The 22,316-nt window shown below is 46.6% G+C and overlaps 1 protein-coding gene across 2 annotated transcripts; it reads left to right on the top strand.

Moving 5' to 3' along the window:
* The first annotated feature begins 5,445 nt into the window (after positions 1-5,445).
* Positions 5,446-21,050, top strand: TNFAIP3 (TNF alpha induced protein 3). Of its 2 annotated transcripts, XM_044247962.1 has the most exons (9): positions 5,446-5,698; positions 9,249-9,558; positions 12,758-12,948; positions 13,600-13,747; positions 13,921-14,091; positions 14,906-15,086; positions 16,214-17,133; positions 17,776-17,972; positions 18,977-21,050. In XM_044247962.1, the coding sequence occupies exons 2-9, from the start codon at positions 9,264-9,266 to the stop codon at positions 19,259-19,261; spliced, it is 2,388 nt and encodes a 795-aa protein (XP_044103897.1). In that variant the 5' UTR covers positions 5,446-5,698; positions 9,249-9,263; the 3' UTR covers positions 19,262-21,050. The 2 variants fall into 2 exon arrangements, with proteins under 2 accessions (XP_044103897.1, XP_044103890.1); XM_044247955.1 differs by lacking the exon at positions 5,446-5,698 and having other exon boundaries at positions 9,233-9,558; positions 17,776-17,957.
* The last annotated feature ends 1,266 nt before the right edge of the window (positions 21,051-22,316 follow it).

Raw genomic sequence — 22,316 nt, 5'->3', positions numbered from 1 at the left:
GAAGGTCAGCTAGAAACGGAGAGTTAGTCCTTAAAGACATTGTGTTCAGTGACAGGTACCTATTCTAACCTTGGGGAGGAATTTGGCATTGTCTAAGCCTTCAGTGTCAAGAGATGGTCTGTATCTTCATCACACATTTAAACAGCTTTATGTCTATGTGGGGACCTTGTCCTAAAAGGCCACTGGTTTCTGCTTTAGCAGAGACAACCAAAGAGCAATCATTTCTCTAATGATGAGCTCTTGTTTCTCTTAGAAAAAATATTTTCACGTGCTTTTGTTTTGTGTTTTTCTCTTTTAGCTTTAATACAATATCATAACGTATCTTTTGAAGATATTTTATTTCACTAATAGGAATCCAAATTTAAGTTGAGTTTCTTGCAGAGCTGGAAACACCACACCATAGGGGTGAATTTTGCTGGTTGTTGTTGAAGATCAAAACAGGCCACCCCAAAATTTGCACTTTGGCATGCTGAATTTCTTGAGCTAAAGGCACTTGAAAAATAGAAAATGCAGGAACAGTCCTTCTCTGAACTTCCTTTACTTGCCTAAAGGACAGTCCTCCAAATTGAACTCAATTCCCATGTACCCCTACTCAGGAGCTTCATTAACCAGAGATTGACTCATCCCAGGAGAAGTGACTAGACGTTGACGCCACACCCAAACTTTGTCACAAACTGCCACATCTCTTATCTGTTCTTCTAAGGACCCATTCATCCTCTCCAAAAACCACTTACTTTCCCCTCACATGCCTCCATCTCTCCCTCCCTTCCCCTCTATAAGCTGTCAAATCTCATCACTGTTTGGGATACACACTGTTTGTTTGTTTTCTATGATGCCCCCACAAACATAATATTAACAATTTAAAAATTTGTATACATTTTCTTCTGTTAACCTGCCTACTGGAAGTTTATTTCATAGACCCAGCCCTCGAATCTAGGAGGGAAAAGGAGAAGTCTTTCCTTCTCCACACAGGAAAGAAAGAAGAACGTGATGACATCAATGAATGCAGCCCATTGTTAGTGAGTAAATGAAGGGACATGTGTACATTTAATATAATGAGATCGATTCTCCCACATTATTAAGTCTATTGAGTGTCTTATAACTTGGACTCTCATATGGAAATATAACCGCTTCTTCTCCAGCCTGCTAAGGTGACTAGAATTTCCACTATTAAAGCTCTAGGAAGTTCCGGTTTCACTGGGAAGGTTCCCTAAGAAATACAGCACAATAACACATTGCAATCTTTTTTTGCAAATGAACACCGTTTGCCTTAACTAGATTAGCCGGCCGCAGAAAACAGACCCCTGAAAAAGTGAAAGCCAAAATCCTTTTATACGGAGAAGAGGGTGGTGGTAGTAGAGGGGCAGGAGTGGAGAGGAGGCAAGATTGGCAAGGAGTCAAAAATTATGGACATCCCAAACTGGACTGAGGGAGTTCGGGCACAAATGAAGAGAAAAGGGCAATTTTCACAATGGTCACACTCTTCCAAATAAAAACAAATTTATTTCAGTTAACACCCTGCTTACCACTAACCCCAACACTGCATACTACTTGGTTGCTAATAGCTCTCACTTCAGATCTGTCATTGGTCATATTTGGTCATCAACAGCAGCCTCCACAGAAACAGAATTGAAACTGAGAATTGAATATTTATTTATAAGGCAAATAAAATTATTTTATCAAGTGCTTCAGTCAGGTATTGACAAGAAATTAACCAGAATTCATGGAGAAATGAATTTTCTGACAGGTTTTATGATTTTAGCATCCCATTTTTCAGGCAAAATGGAGTAAGAGGAGTTGTTCTTGGCAGGAAACCAATTTCCTCCCTTCCACTGGAAGGTCTTTTTTCCTGTTACTAGTGACTCACTGGATTACCTCAGTTACGTCCCTTTACCACGGTGGGTCTTTTGTTTCTCTGCACCCCCAGATAATACCTACAAAGGATCTGAGGTTCCTAGATAAGAAGTAGTATTCCAGGATAAGTTGGCATTTGTATGGTACGTAATGAAATCTATGAGATCATTTATCGGAATTCTCCTCGTAGGTAAAGCCCACAGAGAGCTTGCATTGTCCTCTCAGCACTAGCCTTGGAGAGTGCAAACACGGTTAGTAATCTCAAAGCCCCGCCAAGGCTTACTAAAATTTAAAGCAGGCTTCAAAACTATCCTGCAATAACTAAACTGCCATAACTTAAAAAGGCTGTTTCAAAATGTGTTTAATTGGGACCTTCCTTCGCAACAGAGCACAATGCTGGGAGGAAGGGGAAGAAGGAAGAATGGTACGACAGACATGAAATGTCCAATTTTTGTTTGACCCAAGTCTGCTGTGCCCTGGGATTCTTACATGGATGTAACTTGATTTTCCAAGAAAGACTCATGAACTACAGTGAGTGCTGAGACAGATTCAGGTCCCCTTCCCAGTTGTCGTATCTGCCTCTCTGTTACCTGGTTTCTCCTGCCCCTGCTCCCTCCCCCAACCCATAGCTTGGGATGCATATGTTTTTCATTATGTGGTATACGCGTACAGACTGCAGACCTAGTCCTAAGGACGAACTCCAAGAGGTCACGTGTGCTCACTCTATGTGGTTTGTGACACGAGAACACTGGCATCACAGTGAGACTGGGACATCATTCAGGAATTCTTCCAAACACTCCACATAGTCAGAATTCAATTCTCCTCTAATAAAGAAGCAGGCTTTTTCCTCCTATGTGTCCACTAGATGTTAATAAGCATGCATTCCTCTTTGCAGAGTTCTCTTCAGCTTGCTAAAGACTATCGCAGAGATTCAAGTGCCGTACAAGTCTTTGGGGCACTCTGTATCTCTTTGATTTCGATTCATTCCACCAGTCTCTCCAAAGTTTATCTCATACACCCATAGGGAACCTTCCTGTTCCTCCTCCACTCTTAGTTCTGATTTACCAGAAAATCCTTATTGGTTTTGCCTTCGTGTTAAGTTTTAGAAAGGGAAAATGAGTATGGCCAGAGCCCTGTCTTAGAAGACAGAAAAGGACAGTAAACACTAGCAGAGGACAGGACTGAGGATTCTTCCAACAGAGACAATCACTTTAGCAGAAGAACTGTGGGGAAAATGCAGAGAGAGCAAAACCGAGGGTTTTGCATCTGACTGCTATTAACTCCTCACAAATCCTGGCTCGCAGGATGGTAGAACAGTTACCCTGGGATACTCAGAAGTGGCGGAGGTGGTCATGGTCTTTCAGGCTTGTTACTCCTGTGATGCACTCCCAGCTCATCAAACCCACTGTAGACCCAGTGGGGCAATGGAAGCTACAGGGGTTGTTAGGGGGCCAGAGCTACAGCCAGGAGACAGAGAAGGCAAATTCTGTTTCTAAAAGCACAAGGGGAGAGTGGTCTGAGGCTGCTGGTTCACAAACACCATCTTTTATCGTCTCGACTAGCCCAGAAAGTTTCCCGAGGATGGAACCGAGGCCTATCTGGCTCCCAAGCCCACATTCTACCACCGCCCAGCATCCCCCTTTGCCTAAATGAGCGCCATGCATTTGTGAGGCTGGGGGCCAGGACAGAAACAGGAGCCTTGAGATTTTAAATCTTGGAGGATCTTTTCTGAGAGTAATAGTTAAGACCTAAAAGTGTTTACCTTGCTCAGGGTAAACAGGCCCAGTTCCAATCACAGCTCTGCCACTGAGTCATCAAGTAGACTTTGGGCAAATGGTTTAAACTTCTTACACTTCAATTTCTTCAGCTTCAAAGTGGAGCTGTTTGGAGATTCAAATGGCAGAGTGCATTTCAAACACCTAGCCTGGAGAGTAGCATATAGTAAGGACTTAATAAACATTACAGTTATCATATTCACTATCCATTGTGTAGAGCTGGCAGCTAAAAACATTTGTGAATGGGAAGCTTATACCAGCAGGTACAAGAAGAAATACAAGGAGGTCTTGGAGTTGTCCGAAATCCGAGCTATCCGTTTCAAATGGCCAACAGGAGCCTTGGAAACTTGGCCACCTCTGACTCTCTTCTCTAAGTCTCCCTTTGCCAAAAAAGTGTCACCCTCCTCCCAGCCCCCATCTGTCTCTGCAGGTCCTTACTGGAGAGGGAAGCATATTTTTCTAATTCCCAAACTAGAGACATGGTCTGGCAAGTATAGTTAAGTCTAGAAGGAGACAATGCACAGAGTATTTCAGTCTGGTTCTAGTTTAGCTCTCCCATGGGCCTGGGGCACTGCTAGGTAGCATACGTGCCTGCCTCTCCCTCTGCAGTTCAGGTACCTCCACTGCCCAGGTGGCTGACACCTATTTCCACAGGATGTCCCCTGGATAAAGACAGTGGGTTGGTTACCACACTATTTAATAAGGGGTGGAGCGGCCAGTGCATAAAAAGTATTATCAGCCCTTAGCACCTGGGAATGAACTAATTGTCAGGTCGTCTAAAAGAACTCCTAAGGGCACCTGGGTGGCAATCAGTTAAGCGGTTAAGCGTCTGCTTCCACTGAGGTCACGATCCCAAGGTCCTGGGATCCAGCCCTGCATGGGTCTCTCTGCTCAGTGGAGAGCTTGCTTCTCCTTTCACCTGCCTCTCTAACAAATAAATAAATAAGCAAAAAAATAAATAAATAAATAAAAAGAATAAAAGAACTCCTAATAGGATCTTAGGGGGACATGGCAAGGATAGTAATGGATTAGAAATCTTTTTTAAACTGAAAAGCTACCCGAACATGGCGTCGCCTGGGCACCTGGTATGCAGAAATGGAGAATGGGAAATCAGTTAAGTGCAGGACAGGGTTGATAGTTGCTCTGATTCTTAACTTGACCTAAGATTGGTTTTGTCCCTGCAAATTTTAAGGCTGCGGGACCTCAGGATGTCACCCTCACCAGCCTGGGGTCTGGGTGGCAGGACCACTGGGGTGGGGACCAAGGCCCGTGACCTCTTTCTTTTCTCGAAATCCCCACCCGGGCCCAGAGTAGGGCTCTCCCCTAGGAGCTCATCACGTGCACAGCCCCAGCTTTTCAAACCCGATCCGAGGCCTGCGGTCCCTGCGGTCCCGGACGCCCGGGTGGTTTTTAGGGTTTTCTTTCTTTATTATTTCCCTTCTTGTTCTTCACAGTTGGTGATTTTCTGCAGAAAAACGGCTGAGAAAAAAAGAACCTATTTCATTTCCAGCTCCCATCATCGCGATTTCCACATGGATGTGACGTTGGGCCAGCTTCCGAAATGCCCAGGTGACTCACGCGGGGACACCCGGGGGCGGGGCTCAGGAGTTTCTCGCGCGGGACGGGGCGGGGCGCCGCTCGCCTCCAGCACCCCTGGAGCCTCCCGAGCCCTCTGCGCCCCCTGGCGGCCGGCGACGCGCGGCTCTCGGCGCCGGGCCGGGCATCACGTGACTGGAAAGTCCCCGGGTGGAAATCCCCGCTCTCCGCCGGCGGTAAAACAGAAAGGGAAAAAGAGAACTGGCAGTCTGCAGTCTTCGCAGCGGGCCAAGTGCAGCGAGCTCGGAGCCCGTGGGGGCGGAGCGGTGACAGCAGCCGCCGGGAGAAGTGCGGCGGCGGTGGCGGAGGGAGGCAGCCGGCGCCATCCCCACCCCCGGCCGGGCCAGCGAGCGAGCGCCGAGCCCCGGCGTCCATGGGGCGCCTCCTCCGCGCGGCCCCGAACCCCGCCTGCGGCGCGCGCCTGCCCTGACCTGGACTTGGGACTTCGGAAGAGGAACGCGCGGCCAGGACAGGTAACCGCCGCGTCCCGTTGCCGTCTGCCACGGCTCGGCGGGGTCGGGGGCTGCGGGTGTGTCATCGGCAGCGACTCGCAGGCCGGCCCCGTCTACCTGGCATGGGTTTGGCATCAGCGGTCCTGGAGGGGAGTTTGTTGGCCGCTTGTGCCCACTGTGGGTTTTGAAATGCTAGGAGTCGAGGTCGCCGCGCCAGATGTTGGGGTGACAGCTCTGGAATCCTCTCCAGCCAACTGTTCCTTTTAAATACTGCAAAGAACTTAAGCTGTAGCAGACTCCTGGCGAGTAGCCTCCGGACTCCCAGGTCGGGGGGTCCTTGGTGTTTGGTTGTTTTTCGTGCCTTTCGTATTTTTAAATCGAGCTCTGGATGCTGTTGGACACGTAGACCTTGCAGAACCGCTATGGCTTCTTCCCAGATTGTGCAGAAGCACCCCACCGCCCGCGGGATGTCTGGGAGGCCACGAAACCGGGCGGGGGTGGAGGACTCCGCCAGCCCGCCTGTCCGGGGACAGCTTGCAGACACTGGGAGTGAAGTGCGGGGAGGTGGGTGGGGTCCAGGGACAGTGCCGATCCTCAGTGGCAGCCGTGCAAGAGAAGTGTGCATGTTAAAGTGGGCCGTCGGCCTGCTTTCCGGCTGCTCCATTTCACAGTGATCTGCAGGCCCCTGCCCCAGCCCCTGCCCCACAGTCAGACAGTCTTTGTCAGCCCGGGTTGTCCCACATCCTGCCACCTGGCCTCTCAGGAAAGCAGTGGTATTAAGTAAGGAAGGAGCTCAGCTCTTCTGAGATCGCTTTGTTTTCAGTTCTCCCTGCCTCTGATCTTCTTTCCTTAGAAAGCTGATCTCTGGTCAAGGGATTCAGGGCAGCATCTGGGAAGAACCATTGTTGATTAAACCAAAACCCCTGTGTCCCTAATTGTTGAGCAGCCGCTTACTGCTGCGTTCTCATTGTCTAAGGAGCTGCTTTGATTTCTATGATTCTTTGTACAATTTTCGAAGTTTCGGAGGAATCCTTTGCAAAAATTCGATGAGGCATTTGTGCAGAAAAAGTCAGTGAGGGGGGCGTCTGGGTGGCTCAGTGGGTTAAGCCGCTGCCTTCGGCTCAGGTCATGATCTCAGGGTCCTGGGATCGAGCCCCGCATCGGGCTCTCTGCTCAGCAGGGAATCTGCTTCCTCCTCTCTCTCTGCCTGCCTCTCTGCCTGTTTGTGATCTCTCTGTCAAATAAATAGATAAAATCTTAAAAAAAAATCAGTGAGGTAACAAATGTAAAAGAAATGTTAAGGGTGATAGTGTCTGTCTTTAACCGTAAAGACATTACCATCATAGGTCGGGAATATTTATTCCCTAATCTTAAATGTGGAGAAATCGGAGAAATGGGAATTTGGATGGTGGGTTTTGATTCTTTGAAGGAATTCTGCAGTCTGTGCAAGGCCAAACCTATGAATGAGAGGACCGTGGGCTATCTGGTAGGGACATTTGCATGTCTTGATTATGGCTTACGGCTCTCACTATTTGAGGTCTTGACTAGAAGGTCTTAGAGTGAGAAGAGAATATTAGAAGACTCAGGAAAACAAAAAGGCAACACCTAGCTTGTTTCAGATCTTTTTACTTCCCGCCTCGTCCCATCCGAGAGCAGCAGGCATTGCAGCCGCAGAGGTGGTGCTGTGGAAATAGCGAGGGGCAGGTGTCAGAAGATCTGGCGCCTTGGCAAAGCTGTCTGCCTTGGCTGGTGTGGAACCTGAGCGGAACGTGTACTTCTGTTGCTTTGCCTGCAGACAGGGAATAAGGTCATCTTGGGTTTTTTAGCCCCAGCATCAAACATGGCACTCTACCTTTAGTAGGTGGTCAGGTAGTGCTTTTTGAGTGATGGACAGGTAAATGAATGACATTGCGAGACTCTGGCCCTGCCATGAAGTGGAGGTGGGTGTAATGTTTTTATCCCCTCATTGTGCTTATGGTCCTGCTCTAATTTTGCCCAGTTCCACCTCCAGGGAATGTCTGACGTCAAAGGAAAGATTATCAACTGACCCAGAGAATTACGTCTCCCAGGCCTCACTGGCAATCAGATTAGGAATCCTGATCCAGAGCTATCACCAGAAAGCAACCTTGGGGTCATCTAGTTCAGCCTCTCTGCTTTGAGTGGACCGCAAGAATTTAAACTGCTTCATCAATGGCTTTAAGAGAGCCTAGACCCAAGTAGGAAAGACTTCCCTAAAAATCTAGGTTTCTTCTCACTTCTACATAGGTTTCAGGTCTTCCTCAACTAAAAGCTTGCCCTGGTAAATAGTATGATGCAGGAGCGAGATTAACAATCATCATGAAACTCCCTAGGGAATATCTTCATGCTCTGCAACCATCTCTGTCTTCATCTTGGAAACCCAAGATGTATGCTGAGGCACCCTGCTGAGGCTTGTGAATGACAGCTGTCTTTCCACACAACCCCACACTGCGAGAATACCATGTTGTGTCAATTCACAACAACCCAGGCTGTTGGCATGGGTTGTAGATGCTGGGTTTTGCCCCCAGCTTCCTTCATTTGTCCTGAGTGTTCCTGGCCATCTTTCCTTGCCTGCTTCCAGACGTTGATTTCTTTCCACCAGCGGATTATGCTTGAAGATTTCAGCATGAAGACAGGGTGGGAAATGCATCTGAGTGTTGGTCCCTGGAGGATAATAATAAATGTGGTTGGCAGTTGTGTTGGAATAGTAGAACTCTAATGCCTGTTCTTGGAAGTGTAAAATTTATCCTTCTCTTATTCTTACAATTCTATTTCTTATTCTGATGTTGTAAAGTTAACAGAGAGGGTTCCAAAAGACTTACTGTTTGCTCTTAAAATTGCAAAACATCTTACTGGAAATAGGCTTTTTTCACCTTTATAAATATTATAATATATTTTGCAAATGAGCTCTTTATAAATACTTCTCCTTGGGACTGAAGAGGAAACTCTAATCAGAAGCCTAGGTAACAACGTAAAATTGCAAGGTTTTTCACAAAGCATTTTTTTTTTTTTTTTTTTGTAGTATAGGGAGGGAGGGCTTGAAGGAAAAATCAGGAAAAATCAAGGAACTGCCAGAGAGCAAGGACTGCTGAACCATGGTCTTAGGGGAGGAGTTGCAGACTTGCCCAGGCTGCCTTGTGTCCTTCACTGGCACTCAGGGCTCCAAAGACCCAGTGGCTGTGGCGTCAGGGTGCCATGAGAATGCGAGGGGACCTTGCCGGTTATGAGGTGCAGTACCTGTTGCTGACAGATAGGCTTGGCTCCCTGACAAACGTTACTGAAAACGTGGGTTATTCCCCTCCTCCTCAGGACCCACTCCCCGCCTTCCTTCTCTTGTTTAGACTAATCTTTAAAAGTGATGTAACTTAAAACAGTCCAGTGTGAGTTAATCTTGGGGGCCAGCTAGTATCCTGGGAGTAGAGGTGACTAAGATCTTTTGCCTACAGATTAGGGTAATGACAAGATCAAACACTGGGGTTTCCTGCAGGCAGGTATATAAGAGTGGTATCAAAGGCGGACTAACGGAATGGGTTTTTCTCCCCCTCCTCTTCAGGTATCGCAGAGCACAATGGCTGAACAGCTCCTTCCCCAGGCTTTGTATTTGAGCAACATGCGGAAAGCTGTGAAGATACGAGAGAGAACTCCAGAAGATATATTTAAGCCTACCAATGGGATCATTCACCATTTTAAATCCATGCACCGATACACACTAGAAATGTTCAGAACTTGCCAGTTTTGTCCACAGTTTCGGGAGATCATCCACAAAGCTCTCATTGACAGAAACATCCAGGCCTCCCTCGAAAGCCAGAAGAAGCTCAACTGGTGTCGAGAAGTCAGGAAGCTGGTGGCACTGAAAACAAATGGTAAGAAGATTTGTCTAAGGCTTGGCTCCCACCGTGCTGGGTCCCCATTCATTCAATTCTGATAGCGCTGGCCCAAATTCAAGTCTCTGGAGAGCACAGACCCCTTAGTATAGAATACTCTCTGAAAGACATGTGATAAAAGCAAACTGGTTTTGCCAATATTTTTACGAAGGATATTTTGTAATTGTGTGTGTTAGAGAGCAGAGGCACTGAGCTTTGAAGAATGCATGCCAAAATACCATGCCTCCCATTGAGGGACTTGGGTGTCTAATTTTTGTGGCTGTTTGTATAATCATTTGTAAAATACCCTTTCCTGGCCAGTAATGAAAACATTAAAAGGCTTTAAGTTCAAAAGGAAAGCATGGTGTGAAAACTAGTATTACTATTGTTTCCCACTGTCATTAGAAGATGCTCGTAATGATGACCTTACACGGCTTGAACTGATGGCATTTTGTGGGTTAACCAGTGAATGGCTCTTGCCTGCCTCTCTCTCCCTTACCTAGGTTCTGTTGGTTTTGGTCCCATGACATGAAGTGGAAAAGATACTTGAGATTTTTAGCACAAACTTGACAGCTTTACTTCATTATGTTTAGGGATTCTTAGTTCTGAATTTCTTGCTATCTGTGTGTATCTGCTCAATGGCCCTTTACCACTAATAGCTGTTTCTTGTTCTAAACTTTACTGTTTTGCCTTTTGATTGTTTCCTTCGAGCAAGAGTGGTGCATCATGGCCACATCCAAGCACACTGTTTCAGGTAGATACAAAATCCTGCATTATAATGTCGCTGATTATTACAAGAAGCAAGTAGACTGTCCATGATCAATTACATGCTTATAGTCTAGATGAGGGCAGGAATCAGGTTCTTATATAAGTAACCATCCTTCTTTAAGACCACCTTGATCAAATTAATACATGCAAGCACAGAAATCCTTGTTGACAATGAGAGGATGAGAATATTAATTAACTTAGTTGGTACATTCACTTTGGCCATTTTTGAGTTGGGCAGCGTGGAGTGCCTGGAGATAGGTATTTTGTGGTGTTCAGTGAGGGCGGTTGGTTCTGGTGCATTACTTGAACATCTTGCCTCTACTTCTGAAGCACAGATTCTTAGAAACAAAGGTAGAATGAAAACTGGGGAGAGCTAATGTTTACATTTTTCTTGGCCTTAAATCAAGTGATGCGTAGAAGTGGGTAATTATGTTAAGTCATCATCAAGGGGTTTATATTCCTGACAGTTTGTGGTTTTAGCTCTTTCCCATTTTGTTACAAAAAAGGAATAGAGTGAACTCTGGGAGAGCTGGAAACAGAGAGATTCTGCCAAACTAAAAATGTGGTAGGAAGAGGAAAACCTTCTTATCATTAACAGAATTAACTGACATTTTAGGTTGAACTTACTCCTTAAGAAAATAATGAATACAAAGAGTAAACTCTTGTTTTGCAAAGGTATGTCATTAAAGTCTATAAGGATTCATGCTACAAATAAAGCTACAAAAGCAAATGCATTTTGATAACATTTTCTGGGAAATAGGAATGTGGGGACTCAGATCTTCTTATTAACCCACTTTCAAGAAAATTCCTTAAAATTCTGGAAAAGGAAGAAAAGATATTGGGGGGATAGACAAAGCGACTTTTACTCTCTGGCTTTTATTAAGCACCTTTTTTTTTTTTTAAACCCCCAGTCCCTCAGGAGGGTTGTACAAAGTCAGTGGTCTCTTTGGGGAGGGGGTGATTCACAGGTTTGCATTTGAGGATATGAGACTGCGGTGAATGAGGAAGGGAGTAGGTGGCATAAAATTGAAACTTCAAGTGAAAAATTCCAGCGTCTATTGGCTGCCGCGATTTCACTTGTATAATGAGTAGCCCTATTCCAGCTCACCCTGACCACACCCACTTGGAAAGTCCAGGGCGCCCTTCGCAGTTTAAATGTCTACACACCAGAACAAAAAGTACAATAGCTGTTGCTCAATTGCTAGTCAAATAACTTAGCACTGGGGAATTCCAGATGTTGCTTAGGGAATTTTGTACTGGTGCATCTCAATAAAGAACTGAAAGTAAGCACAAGAAGAAGAAAAAAAGCCTTATCTTTGCTCTAGATTTTGCAAAGGGGAAATTTCAACAGAATGCAATCGTTGCCACACTTCTGCCAAGACAAAAGGCTCAGCGATCTGTTTTGTTCATTCTTGTGAATACTTACTTAGCTTGTTTTTTCCTATGTATGAATTGCAGGGATACGAGTTGTAGATGGGTATATATGCTTGAGGGGCTTTCTTTGTTGTTTTGTTTTTGCTTTTTACAGTTTGAGTGTACTTAAGATTTGCTAAAAGCTTCAGAAAATGATAACCCTACTTGTAGAGTAATGTAAGAAAACAGTCGAACTCCTGTTTGTAAAAGCAGCGGTGCACTTGGCCACGAGTTACTAAGGAGTTGACTTTTTTGATATTAAACATTCCTCCCAAATGTTTATTGTTTGGAGGTTAGACAAAAGGCAGCCTCTTGAATTGTGGGTTTTGACCTGTGAAAATAACAAATTCATGGAGTAAAATTAGACCTGTTTCTCGCAATGCTCAAAGGCAGGCTGAGGAGGTAATGCGGTGTTCTCGATCCCACTTGATAAAACCAGGAGAGGAAACTCCCAGGCCCCTGAGGCCTCAGTGGAATGGTCAAGTCATTTACCACTGAGTCATAGCCAGACCGTCCCTGTCTAGTAAGCGGAGCCAAGCCAGCTTCCTGGTTTGTGCACCATACCCCATATGTTCTCTCTAGAGCCACGGAGTAATAGTGCCAGTGTCTTAGCCAAAACATTAAGGAATGCTAGAACGGGACAGACTTTAGAGATCATAACCCAATACCCTCATTTCACAAAGAAGAAAAAAGAGCAACACTCAAAAGCTGAGGAATTTCCCCCAAGGTCACACCTAAACCAGTTAGGGCAAGCCAGGCTAGAACCAAGGTCCCCTGATAATCAGTTCCTGGCCCCTTTGTTCTGTTGGGTCCAACGTTAAAATTAAGAGTGGAAAGAGTGGTTTTTTTCCCTAAAGCTGTCATCCCCTTGTGAAATGTTCTCAGTTGGCTGTTGGACTAAGAAATTAAACCATTTGCATTTCTCATATGCCCCTACTGGGTCCCCTGTACTAGAAGCAGGGCTAGTGCATTCTAAAAACTTTTGCTAGGCCTTTGATGTGTATGGCTTCTTCCCTAGGTGATGGAAACTGCCTCATGCACGCTGCTTCTCAGTATATGTGGGGTGTTCAGGACACAGACCTGGTCCTGAGGAAGGCTCTCTTCAGCACTCTCAAGGAGACGGATACACGCAACTTTAAATTCCGCTGGCAGCTGGAGTCTCTTAAATCCCAGGAATTTGTGGAAACGGGGCTTTGCTACGACACTCGGGTATGTTTTGTTCCCCCATAAATATCTATCGATAGAGCTCCATGGTGGGTGAAGGGCCTCTCGGGCCAGCACCGGCTCTCGAGGACCATATGACTTCCTAGGTCACGTGAACTTGGCTAAGCAGAGCACAGTCCATGGAAAACACCTGAAACCTCCTGTGGGATGAACCTGAGGCTTTTGTCACTGCTGGGAGAGTTCCAGGCAGCAGATTCCCAGCTGTGGATCTCTTTTTAGCAGAAGGGCTACTTGGCCTTTCCTGTGGTGTTTTGGTTGCTTTCCCATCTGATTGCCCTTTGCGTGCTTTACCGAGCCTGCCAATCAAATTCAGACGTGGGGCTCACCATTCTCAGTCACAGGCTTGGAATTTTTGTGAACATTTGGATAAGGGGCTTTGGTGTTAGGCCTCATCAGGGATTTTTTTGAAATCAGGTGCTGTCCCCATCCTCCCCCACTTCTAAGTTGGCCTTATAGTGGAAAAAAGTAAAGGAAGAAAACCAAACTGGGGAAAAAAGGGTGATCACTCAAATGATGATTTCCAGAAAGGGGAAAAGCAAGCCAGGTTATATAAGTGAATAATTGTAGAGCAAAGTCCGACTGACTGTTTAATGCATAGTTCATTCACTCCTGATTTCCCCTTTACCCACTTCCTAGAATTGGACTGATGAATGGGATAGCCTAATCAAAATGGCATCCACAGACACACCCGTGGCCCGAGGTGGACTTCAGTATAACTCACTGGAAGAAATACACATATTTGTCCTTTGCAACATCCTCAGAAGACCAATCATTGTCATCTCAGGTGAGAGCCGCAGGTTGCTTATTTGTATTCGAGAGCCCGTCGGCTTTAATATGTTAGCTCTTCAGAAAAACTGAGTCTACCTCAGGCTACCAGGGTCACCAGCAATAGTAGCTGAAGGGAATTTAATGAAAATCACCTGAGGGCCTTATTTCTCTTGCTCTTTCCCTAAACAGACAAAATGCTGAGAAGTTTGGAATCGGGTTCCAATTTCGCTCCCTTGAAGGTGGGTGGGATTTACCTGCCTCTCCACTGGCCAGCCCAGGAGTGCTACCGATACCCCATCATTCTCGGCTACGACAGTCAGCACTTTGTACCCCTGGTGACCCTGAAGGACAGCGGACCTGGTGAGAACACAGCATGGATTCACATTTGTAACTGCTGCTAGATACTGAGATGCCCTGTTCCCACTGACCGCTGGGCTCTTTGGGGCCCTCTGGCAAGAGCCTCATTTATGTTTATTATTTGTATGTGAATACAGTGTTCCGTCACGTGCCTGGTTAGCAACAGTAATGCCATGGCAGTAATCCCGCCATCTTTGTGTATGGCTTGGAAAGCACTTCCCACAGCTTAGCTGCAAGGAGGAGATCTGTGACGTGACCGCCGCCCTTTGACATATGACAGAGTGAGGCCCACAGAGCCCTGGCCCAGAGCGGGTCAGTGTCTATCAGGTTAGCCATTACTAGGATAGCTTCCCGTGGAAGAGGCAGTATGCGAAGTGCTTTAGGGGATAAATGTAGACATTTATTTCATCTTCACAGCGTCAGTATGGACCGTAAGCACTGGAAGCCTTGTTTTACAGAGATGTCTGAAGCTCAGAGAAGTTCAGTAACTTCCCTGATATCACAGAGCTTGACAGTGGCAAAGCCAGGATTCAGACTCAGATCAGCGTGGTTCTAAAGTGTGATGATTTACCCAATGAGATCCACTGCCTCCAGGCTGCCTAATATTCTCTGAGCTTCCAGAACATACAAAGCATTTTATGTTAGAGTTTAGTGTAGTTTGTTTCCCCATCTGCATTTGATTGTGACTAGATGATACTTTTCTACCCTTTTTTATATCTTTTCTGTGTTTGTGAAATGTGACCATTATATATGCAGCCTTACACATAATCTCATTTAGTAGAATCATGTGTCGCTATGTGTTGCTTCTTTCCCTCAGAAATCCGAGCTGTTCCACTTGTTAACAGAGAGCGAGGAAGATTTGAAGACTTAAAAGTTCACTTTTTGACAGATCCTGAAAACGAGATGAAGGAGAAGCTCTTGAAAGAGTATTTGATGGTGATCGAAATCCCCGTCCAAGGTTGGGACCACGGCACCACCCATTTGATCAATGCCGCAAAGTAAGAGTTTATCCTTAGCTCTGTCCTTTGTCATTTTCAGCTGCTTTTACTTCCGCCACAGAAGCTGAGGCCATCCCAGAGCTCAACCGTAAAGTTATTTGAAGCCGGTTTCCTCCAATGTGCAAGAGATCCAAGTGTGGTGTACATAGTCAGAGAGGATGACGGGAGGCCATACCAACTTGGGTTTCACATGGGAAGGAGTAATTTCTCCATGGTCACTTTCCTGCATAGCTGGATGCTGACAGTCCGGATGGTGGCTTTAAAGTCTCTTGAACCAAGGATAGTTTTGTTGTGTTTTGTTTAATTGCCCTAGTACTAGGCTAGCAAGTGAAAATTCTTGGAAACAGACGCCTTTTTCTCTTGGCTTCTTGGTAAGGACAGACTCCTCAGACACAGTCGGGGTTGTGGATCATCTTTATGTGGGCATCATATGATTTTTGCCCCATACGAAGTGGAGGCAAGACCCAGATGACGTGCAGTGCGGGTGTCCAGATCTTAAACACTGGCTTTATGTTGGAGAGATGCCTATTTGTTAGGACTTGAAATACACCATAGGGGGAGGCAGACACATGATAGAGGCTTGGAAGTGAGTGGACAGCACCTGGGGGTATGTCCACTGCTTGGTCACTGTGTGGGGCAGTCCGTGCTGATAGACACCAGCTGCCAGTTTAAGATTAATAACACCAAAATACAGGCAACAAAGCCCCAAAGTAGTTTGAGTTATAACGTAGACTAGTCCCAAAGGAACATGCTATATGATGTTTTAGTAGATGTTTGACATCAGAGAAGTTAAAAAGTAAAAGTGAGTTTTTAAAAGAGTCAAGTGTAGCAGCGTCCCCAGAATAGCCCTTTCTTTAGAATTATCAGTAATTTGGAGTGGACCAAGATTGATTAAATAAGACTGTGGTTCTTGAAAAAAAATGAAATCTCCTTAGCAGTATTGGACTGCGCTCTGCTGGAAGTATAGACTCATGATCATTGGCCTACATTTCAGTGAGTGGTTATCAAGTTATTGCCATAATCCACATTGTAGGAGTTTGGCCTCTGAGCTCATGATATGGAATTGTGTGTGTGCGTGTGTATCCATGTTGGTGTGTAGTGTCATATTTTTCTTTTTTGGTCTTTAGACTAGATGAAGCCAACTTACCCAAAGAAATAAATCTGGTAGATGATTACTTTGAACTTGTCCAGCACGAGTACAAGAAATGGCAGGAGAACAATGAGCAGGAGCGGAGAGAGATACATGCTCAGAATCCTTTGGAACCTTCCGTTCCCCAGCTTTCGCTCATGGACGTAAAATGTGAAACACCCAACTGTCCTTTCTTCATGTCCGTGAACACCCAGCCTCTGTGCCACGAGTGCTCAGAGAGGCGGCAAAAGACCCAAAGCAAACCCTCAAAGCTGCACTCCAAGCCAGGCCCCGAGGTGCTCCCTGGCATGGCTCTCGGGCCCTCCCGGGGCGAGGCCTATGAGCCCATGGGCTGGAGCCCCGAGGAGCCAGCCGGGGGGCCTCATTCGGCCCCTCCGACGGCGCCCAGTCTCTTCCTGTTCAGCGAGACTACCGCTATGAAGTGCAGGAGCCCTGGCTGCCCTTTCACGCTGAACGTGCAGCACAATGGATTTTGTGAGCGCTGCCACAACGCTCGGCAGCTGGGCGCGGGCCACCCCTCAGACAGCACGAGGCACTTGGACCCCGGTAAGTGCCGAGCCTGCCTGCAGGACGTCACCAGGACTTTTAATGGGATCTGCAGTACTTGCTTCAAAAGGACTACGACAGAGCCCTCCTCGGGCCTCAGCTCCAGCGTCCCTCCTTCCTGTCACCAGAGGTCCAAGTCAGACCCCTCACAGCTCGTCCAGAGTCTCTCCACACATTCTTGCCATAGAGCCGGGACCGAGGCTCCCTCCGGCTGCCTCTCTCAGGCCACACGGACTCCAGGGGACAGGATGGGGACCAGCAAGTGCAGAAAAGCCGGCTGCATGTATTTCGGGACTCCAGAAAACAAAGGCTTCTGCACGCTGTGTTTCATCGAGTACAGAGAAAACAAACGTGAGTCAACTGACGGATTTCCTAAGCCCCGTTTCTAAACCCCTGCGCTAGAAGCAGTTTTGCTCCAGAGCTGCCAGAAAGCAGCCCCTCTGGGCAGCGGGGGAGAGTGCAGCTGGCCCAGAGGGATGGTCACTTGGAGGCAAAAGACACAGAAAACCACTTTCCAAAGTCCTACAGCCCCTCCTAGATAGAGTTCATAGAATTTTATTTCACGTGGTCATTTAGCATCTGGCATTTGTGAGGCAGAGTTTAAACAAGACTTTTTTGGACATGTAGATGTAATAGAAGTCCAGAGTTGATGGGCAGTAGCTGAAGAGAGGGAAGTCTCCGCTGACCCTGAGAAAATGCGGTTGGTTTTAGAAACCTCTCGTTTGAAGAAGGACTGATGGGCAGTTAGTGTCTCTATTCTGTTACCATGCCTGACCTGTGCAGCACGTTCAAAAATGAGTGGTCTGTAAAGTCAAAGATGTTTCCATAATTATGGCATTATTATCCTTTTTTTTCTTTGACTGAATTTAGAAAAGGCCGTGCTCATGTATGCACAGCCCAGGGTGCCCTAACCTATATCCAGAACCTGGCAGTCTCTCTCTCTCTCTGCTTGGAGACCACCTGTAGCACTGATGAGCTCCAACTCTCTTTCAGATTTTGTCCCTGCCTCCACGAAAGCCAGTCCCACGGGCCCCAGGTTCCAGAATGCTGTCCCCTGCCTGGGAAGGGAATGTGGCACCCTGGGAAGCACCGTGTTTGAAGGATACTGTCAAAAGTGTTTCATCGAAGCTCAGAGTCAGAGATTTCACGAAGCCAAAAGGACCGAAGAGCAACTGGTGAGACATTTTGAGGTACTTCCCCTCCCCCATTGGGCCAGCTCTCTTCACTGGAGCTGCTTCTTCCCACTGAGACAGCGGACTTTCCTCCCTGCCAAGTTCCGGGGAAGAACCTTAGGGGGGTTTTGGTGGGGGGAGAAGTTCCTGTAGCCCCCAGGGTTGGAAGTGCAGTAGGTACTGCACTTGATTTTCGTGGCCTAACTGTACTTTAGAATTCATTTAAAAAGTAAATCCATGGCATGGAGGACAAGGGGCGTTAGAGAGGAGTAGGGAATTTGGGTAAATTGGAAGGGGAGGTGAACCATGAGAGACTATGGACTCTGAAAAACAGTCTGAGGGGTTTGAAGTGGCGGGGGGCGGTGGGAGGTTGGGGTACCAGGTGGTGGGTATTATAGAGGGCACGGCTTGCATGGAGCACTGGGTGTGGTGAAAAAATAATGAATACTGTTTTTCTGAAAATAAATAAATTGAAAAAAAAACAAAAAAGTAAATCAAATCAGCCATAGAATAAAACCTCTTAAAGTCTCTGAAAAGCCTGATGCCAAACAGAGACTTTTTGATTTGTAGCAGCACGGGGATCTGAGTGGCCAGCAGACTTTTGCAAGTAGTCCTTTATCAGGGGACAGGAGGAGCAGGCAGAGTAGCCCACGTGCCTGCACACAGTGACATAGGAAAAAAGCCACCTTAGGCTGATGGTTGCCTCTCCTGTTGTTTACAGCATGGTAGGGAATCTGTCTGGGGAAGGCCAGCTTCTCACTAATACAAGCGGAGGCTAGTTGGGCCAGCCTTCGCAGGCCTCCAGGTCAGGTGCTCCTTGGTTGCACTCAGCGTGCTCTCACGGGACTGGGAGGAGGCGTCTTTGGCAGCTCCCAGTCGCAGACAGCACGTGCAGCTCCGGCTCCCTGGGTCAGGCGGTGGCTCTCCACCCCATCGAGTTATTGGGAACACCCGCGCAGGCAGACGAGATGGTGCTCTCCCTGAGCAACTGGCCAACAGTTCTCTCTGCTCTTCCCATTCAGAGAACGAGCCAGCGCAGAGACACGACTCGAAGCACGGCGAGCGCCTCCAGGCCCAAGTGTGCCCGGGCCTCCTGCAAGAACATCCTGGCGTGCCGCAGCGAGGAGCTGTGCATGGAGTGCCAGCACCTCGGCCAGCGCGTGGGCGCGGGGGCCCGCCGGGGCGAGCCGGTTCCGGAGGAGGCCCCCAAACAGCGCTGCCGGGCGCCCGCCTGCGATCACTTCGGCAACGCCAAATGTAGCGGCTACTGCAACGAGTGCTTCCAGTTCAAGCAGCTGTATGGCTGAGGGGTGCGGAGGGCCCCGGGGACCTCGAGCCTCAGCAGGCAATGGTGCTAGCCGCAGCGAGCTGCGGGCGGCTTCGAGCCGGGGAGCAGGGAGAAGGTCGGGTCGCGGTCGCGGCCAGCCTGCGCAAGTGGCCTTGGAACGAGGGCAAGGCCAGTGACGGGCGGCAGATGGGCTGCTGCTCTTCCCCCGCCACATCACCGGCCACGCGGAAGGGCAGGGACTGCGTGGACTCGGAATGTGTGGTGGGACTACATCATCTTCTCGGGAGAAAAGGGAGAAGAAGCTCAGTCGGGTGGGTTGGGGATCCCGGAGCCGTTCCCCCCAGCACAGCCCCACGTGGGCCGGGCTTGGAGCCACGGAGCTGACCCGCCGTGCCCACAGGCCCTCAAGTTCAGGAAGCTCAGGGAGAACGGACAAATTCAGTGTCCGTGGTGAGTGGTCTTTCCCTCCCCGCCTCGTCCATTTCCCACGGACACGGACACGGCAGACACCGAGCTGTCCACAGACTGTGGCTCTGAGGCTGCTGAGACGGAATCAGTTCACGCTGAAGAGCAAACCAGCTGCTCTTTACAGTATGCACCTTGGAAGAAATCAGAACATTCTAGTGGGAAGATGTGTGCCTCTCTTGGTTATCACTGTCTTCACTTCTAAAGAAGTTAGCTTGAGGTGTGCATGAAAATGTGTACATATATAATGTATCCTTATATTATGTATGAGGGAATTTTTTTTATTGTGGTGAAGTATATTGTCTATATAATTCACTTTATTTATTTTATTTCAAACTTCAGGTTTATTTAAATGAAGATGTTTCTTCTGCTCTGGGTAAAGTGTCTGCTGTAGTGTCTTCTTGAAATAGTGTATTCATAGTCAGTCCTCTTTTGGGCGAGTACCTGAGTGCCTTGGGGATTTGGTCTCTTTGATGTACTGTGGTTGTCTTCCCTAAGAAAGAAGGAATTGCACCAAAGGTATATTCATTAAAAGCTCGTGCTTTTCTTGATGAAACTTGGGTTAGAGGCTCTTGCTAGCCAAATGAAAAAATAAAAAAATAAAAAAAGTAACTGCTTTCCGCAGTAAACAGATGCCTTGAATATCCTACCTCTTTAGAGATAAAATTGGGAAGGAATGGGATGAGATTGGAGAAGGTCACTGGGACGATGTGACCTTTAATGATAGTTTTATTTGCTGTGTTTGAACTCTCTGTCCTGGTAGCAACCGCACAACCAGTGGCACCTTCGCGCTGGGACAGCAAAACCCTGTGAACATGAGCATAAGGAAATTTCTTTCTGTCCTTGGCCTGCAGTTTCTCTGTTTGCTCTGTGTTGCTGTCATACTTGTTATAAGAAAAAAAAGGGGGAGACACATTGTCCCCAGAGGTAAAGGCTGCCATTTATTTTATTTTTTGGGGGTGGTCTGGAACTTATGACCTGAAAATCTTAGTAATCTATAACTCTACACAGCCTTTACTTGTATTACCTGACATGTTTGCCACCTCGAGTGCTATTTCCTCAACATAAATTTTAATCATTTTTTCTAAAGATCTCAAATAAACATCAGTGTTCATGTAGTTCTTCTAAAGTCAATATTTTAATATTTTGTGTGTATCAATATTTTCATTCTTAATGTGAAAAATGGAATTATTTATACTTATTTTAGAAAGCATTTGAAATTTGCACATTTAGTTGTCCCTGATAGAGAGCTGTTTATTCTGTTGGATTCCTTCAAGTTTTCCTAAATATGTGTAACTTTTCACAAAAGTCAATATTAAAAAAATAAATTATTTAAGAACAGATTTTGATGTTTTCTGCTTACAAATGGTGAGAGAAAGAGACCCAAATACTAAGGCTATGTTTCTCAAACAGCCTCGTATCGAGGTACACCTGGAATAGTGGACATGCGTCCCACCCCCATGGAGTAAGAACTCTGCGAACATTATAACGGCATGAGGGTAAGGCATTGTTCAACTGCAGGGACACTGAGGCCCAGGCAGGAGTGGGAAGGGTCAACCTGTCCCATTCTCAGGAGACACTAGGTCCCTGAGCCCCTCCAAGGGTTGCTGCCTTGGGCCTTCTTGCAGTGCAGAAAAGGAAAGCAAGAGAGAGCAGCAGAGAGAGGCTTAGAAATAAAGAAATAGGAGGGAGGTGGGAAGCCTGGTGTAAGATTTCCTGGGTCAGACCTTAAAAGAGGTGACAGATGGCCGTGGTGGCTGCAAGAATCGACAGCACCAAAGGCCTGGGAAATTATAAAATGACACATTCTTCCACCCAATCCAAACATACCCCCAGAAGCTTGATTCAGGAGGACTGCAGATTCCGGAATCTTTTTTTTTTAAAGCTCCCCAGGAGATTCTGATCATCAGCGAGATTTTAGAACCATGCTTTGACAAATCATTCATGATCTTTTGTTAGCTTATTACAGGAAATGTTAACACACAAGAAAGCAGAGTTTAATGAACCCTCATGTGTCCATTACTTGGTTTTGACAATGATCAGCATTTTGCCAGATTTGTTTCATCTTTCATTCCCTCTTTTTCTTCTGGATGATTTCAAAGCAAACCCCAGCCATGTGTGTCCTCACACCCAAAAATACATCAGTGTGCATCTCTAATTGATGATCATTTTTTTGTTTTGTTTTGTTTTTTTTAGTACAACCATCATTTTTTCACCTAGATAAGTGATTTTTAGTGTCATCTAATACTAAGTATGTATTCTAACTTCTCAGCTTGTCCACTGTGGAGACATAGTCCTATTGCTTTAGGGTTAGCATAAGCCTCTTTTATTCTGTAACATTCTTTTTAAATTTGTCATCCTACTAATTTGTTGGGGCAGTTCGATCTTTTCTTCTGTAGAAGGGCCCACATTCTGGATTTCGCTGATTGCTTTCTTATGGTGCCACTTAACTTATTCTATAACGTACTTTGGATCTAATTCTGGTTCAATGAGGCAAGAATCGCTCAGGGTCCCATCAAGTCCCATCCTGTGTGAGCTATATGAATGCCAGCCCAGAGGAATCATAAAGCCTCAAATTCAGCTCTTTTCTTTCTGTCCATTCTTCCTCC

This window comes from Neovison vison, chromosome 1, assembly GCF_020171115.1.
Source record: "Neovison vison isolate M4711 chromosome 1, ASM_NN_V1, whole genome shotgun sequence".
NCBI lineage: Eukaryota > Metazoa > Chordata > Mammalia > Carnivora > Mustelidae > Neogale > Neogale vison.
This window is presented reverse-complemented; position numbering and strand designations above follow the sequence as displayed.

Bases quoted from the DNA above. Each gene is read 5' to 3' on its own strand.
- TNFAIP3 (XM_044247962.1), top strand. From the start codon at position 9,264: ATGGCTGAACAGCTCCTTCCCCAGGCTTTGTATTTGAGCAACATGCGG. The intron at 9,559-12,757 runs GTAAGAAGATTT...CTTCTTCCCTAG, and splicing joins GGTGGCACTGAAAACAAATG to GTGATGGAAACTGCCTCATG. The intron at 15,087-16,213 runs GTAAGAGTTTAT...TTTGGTCTTTAG, and splicing joins CATTTGATCAATGCCGCAAA to ACTAGATGAAGCCAACTTAC.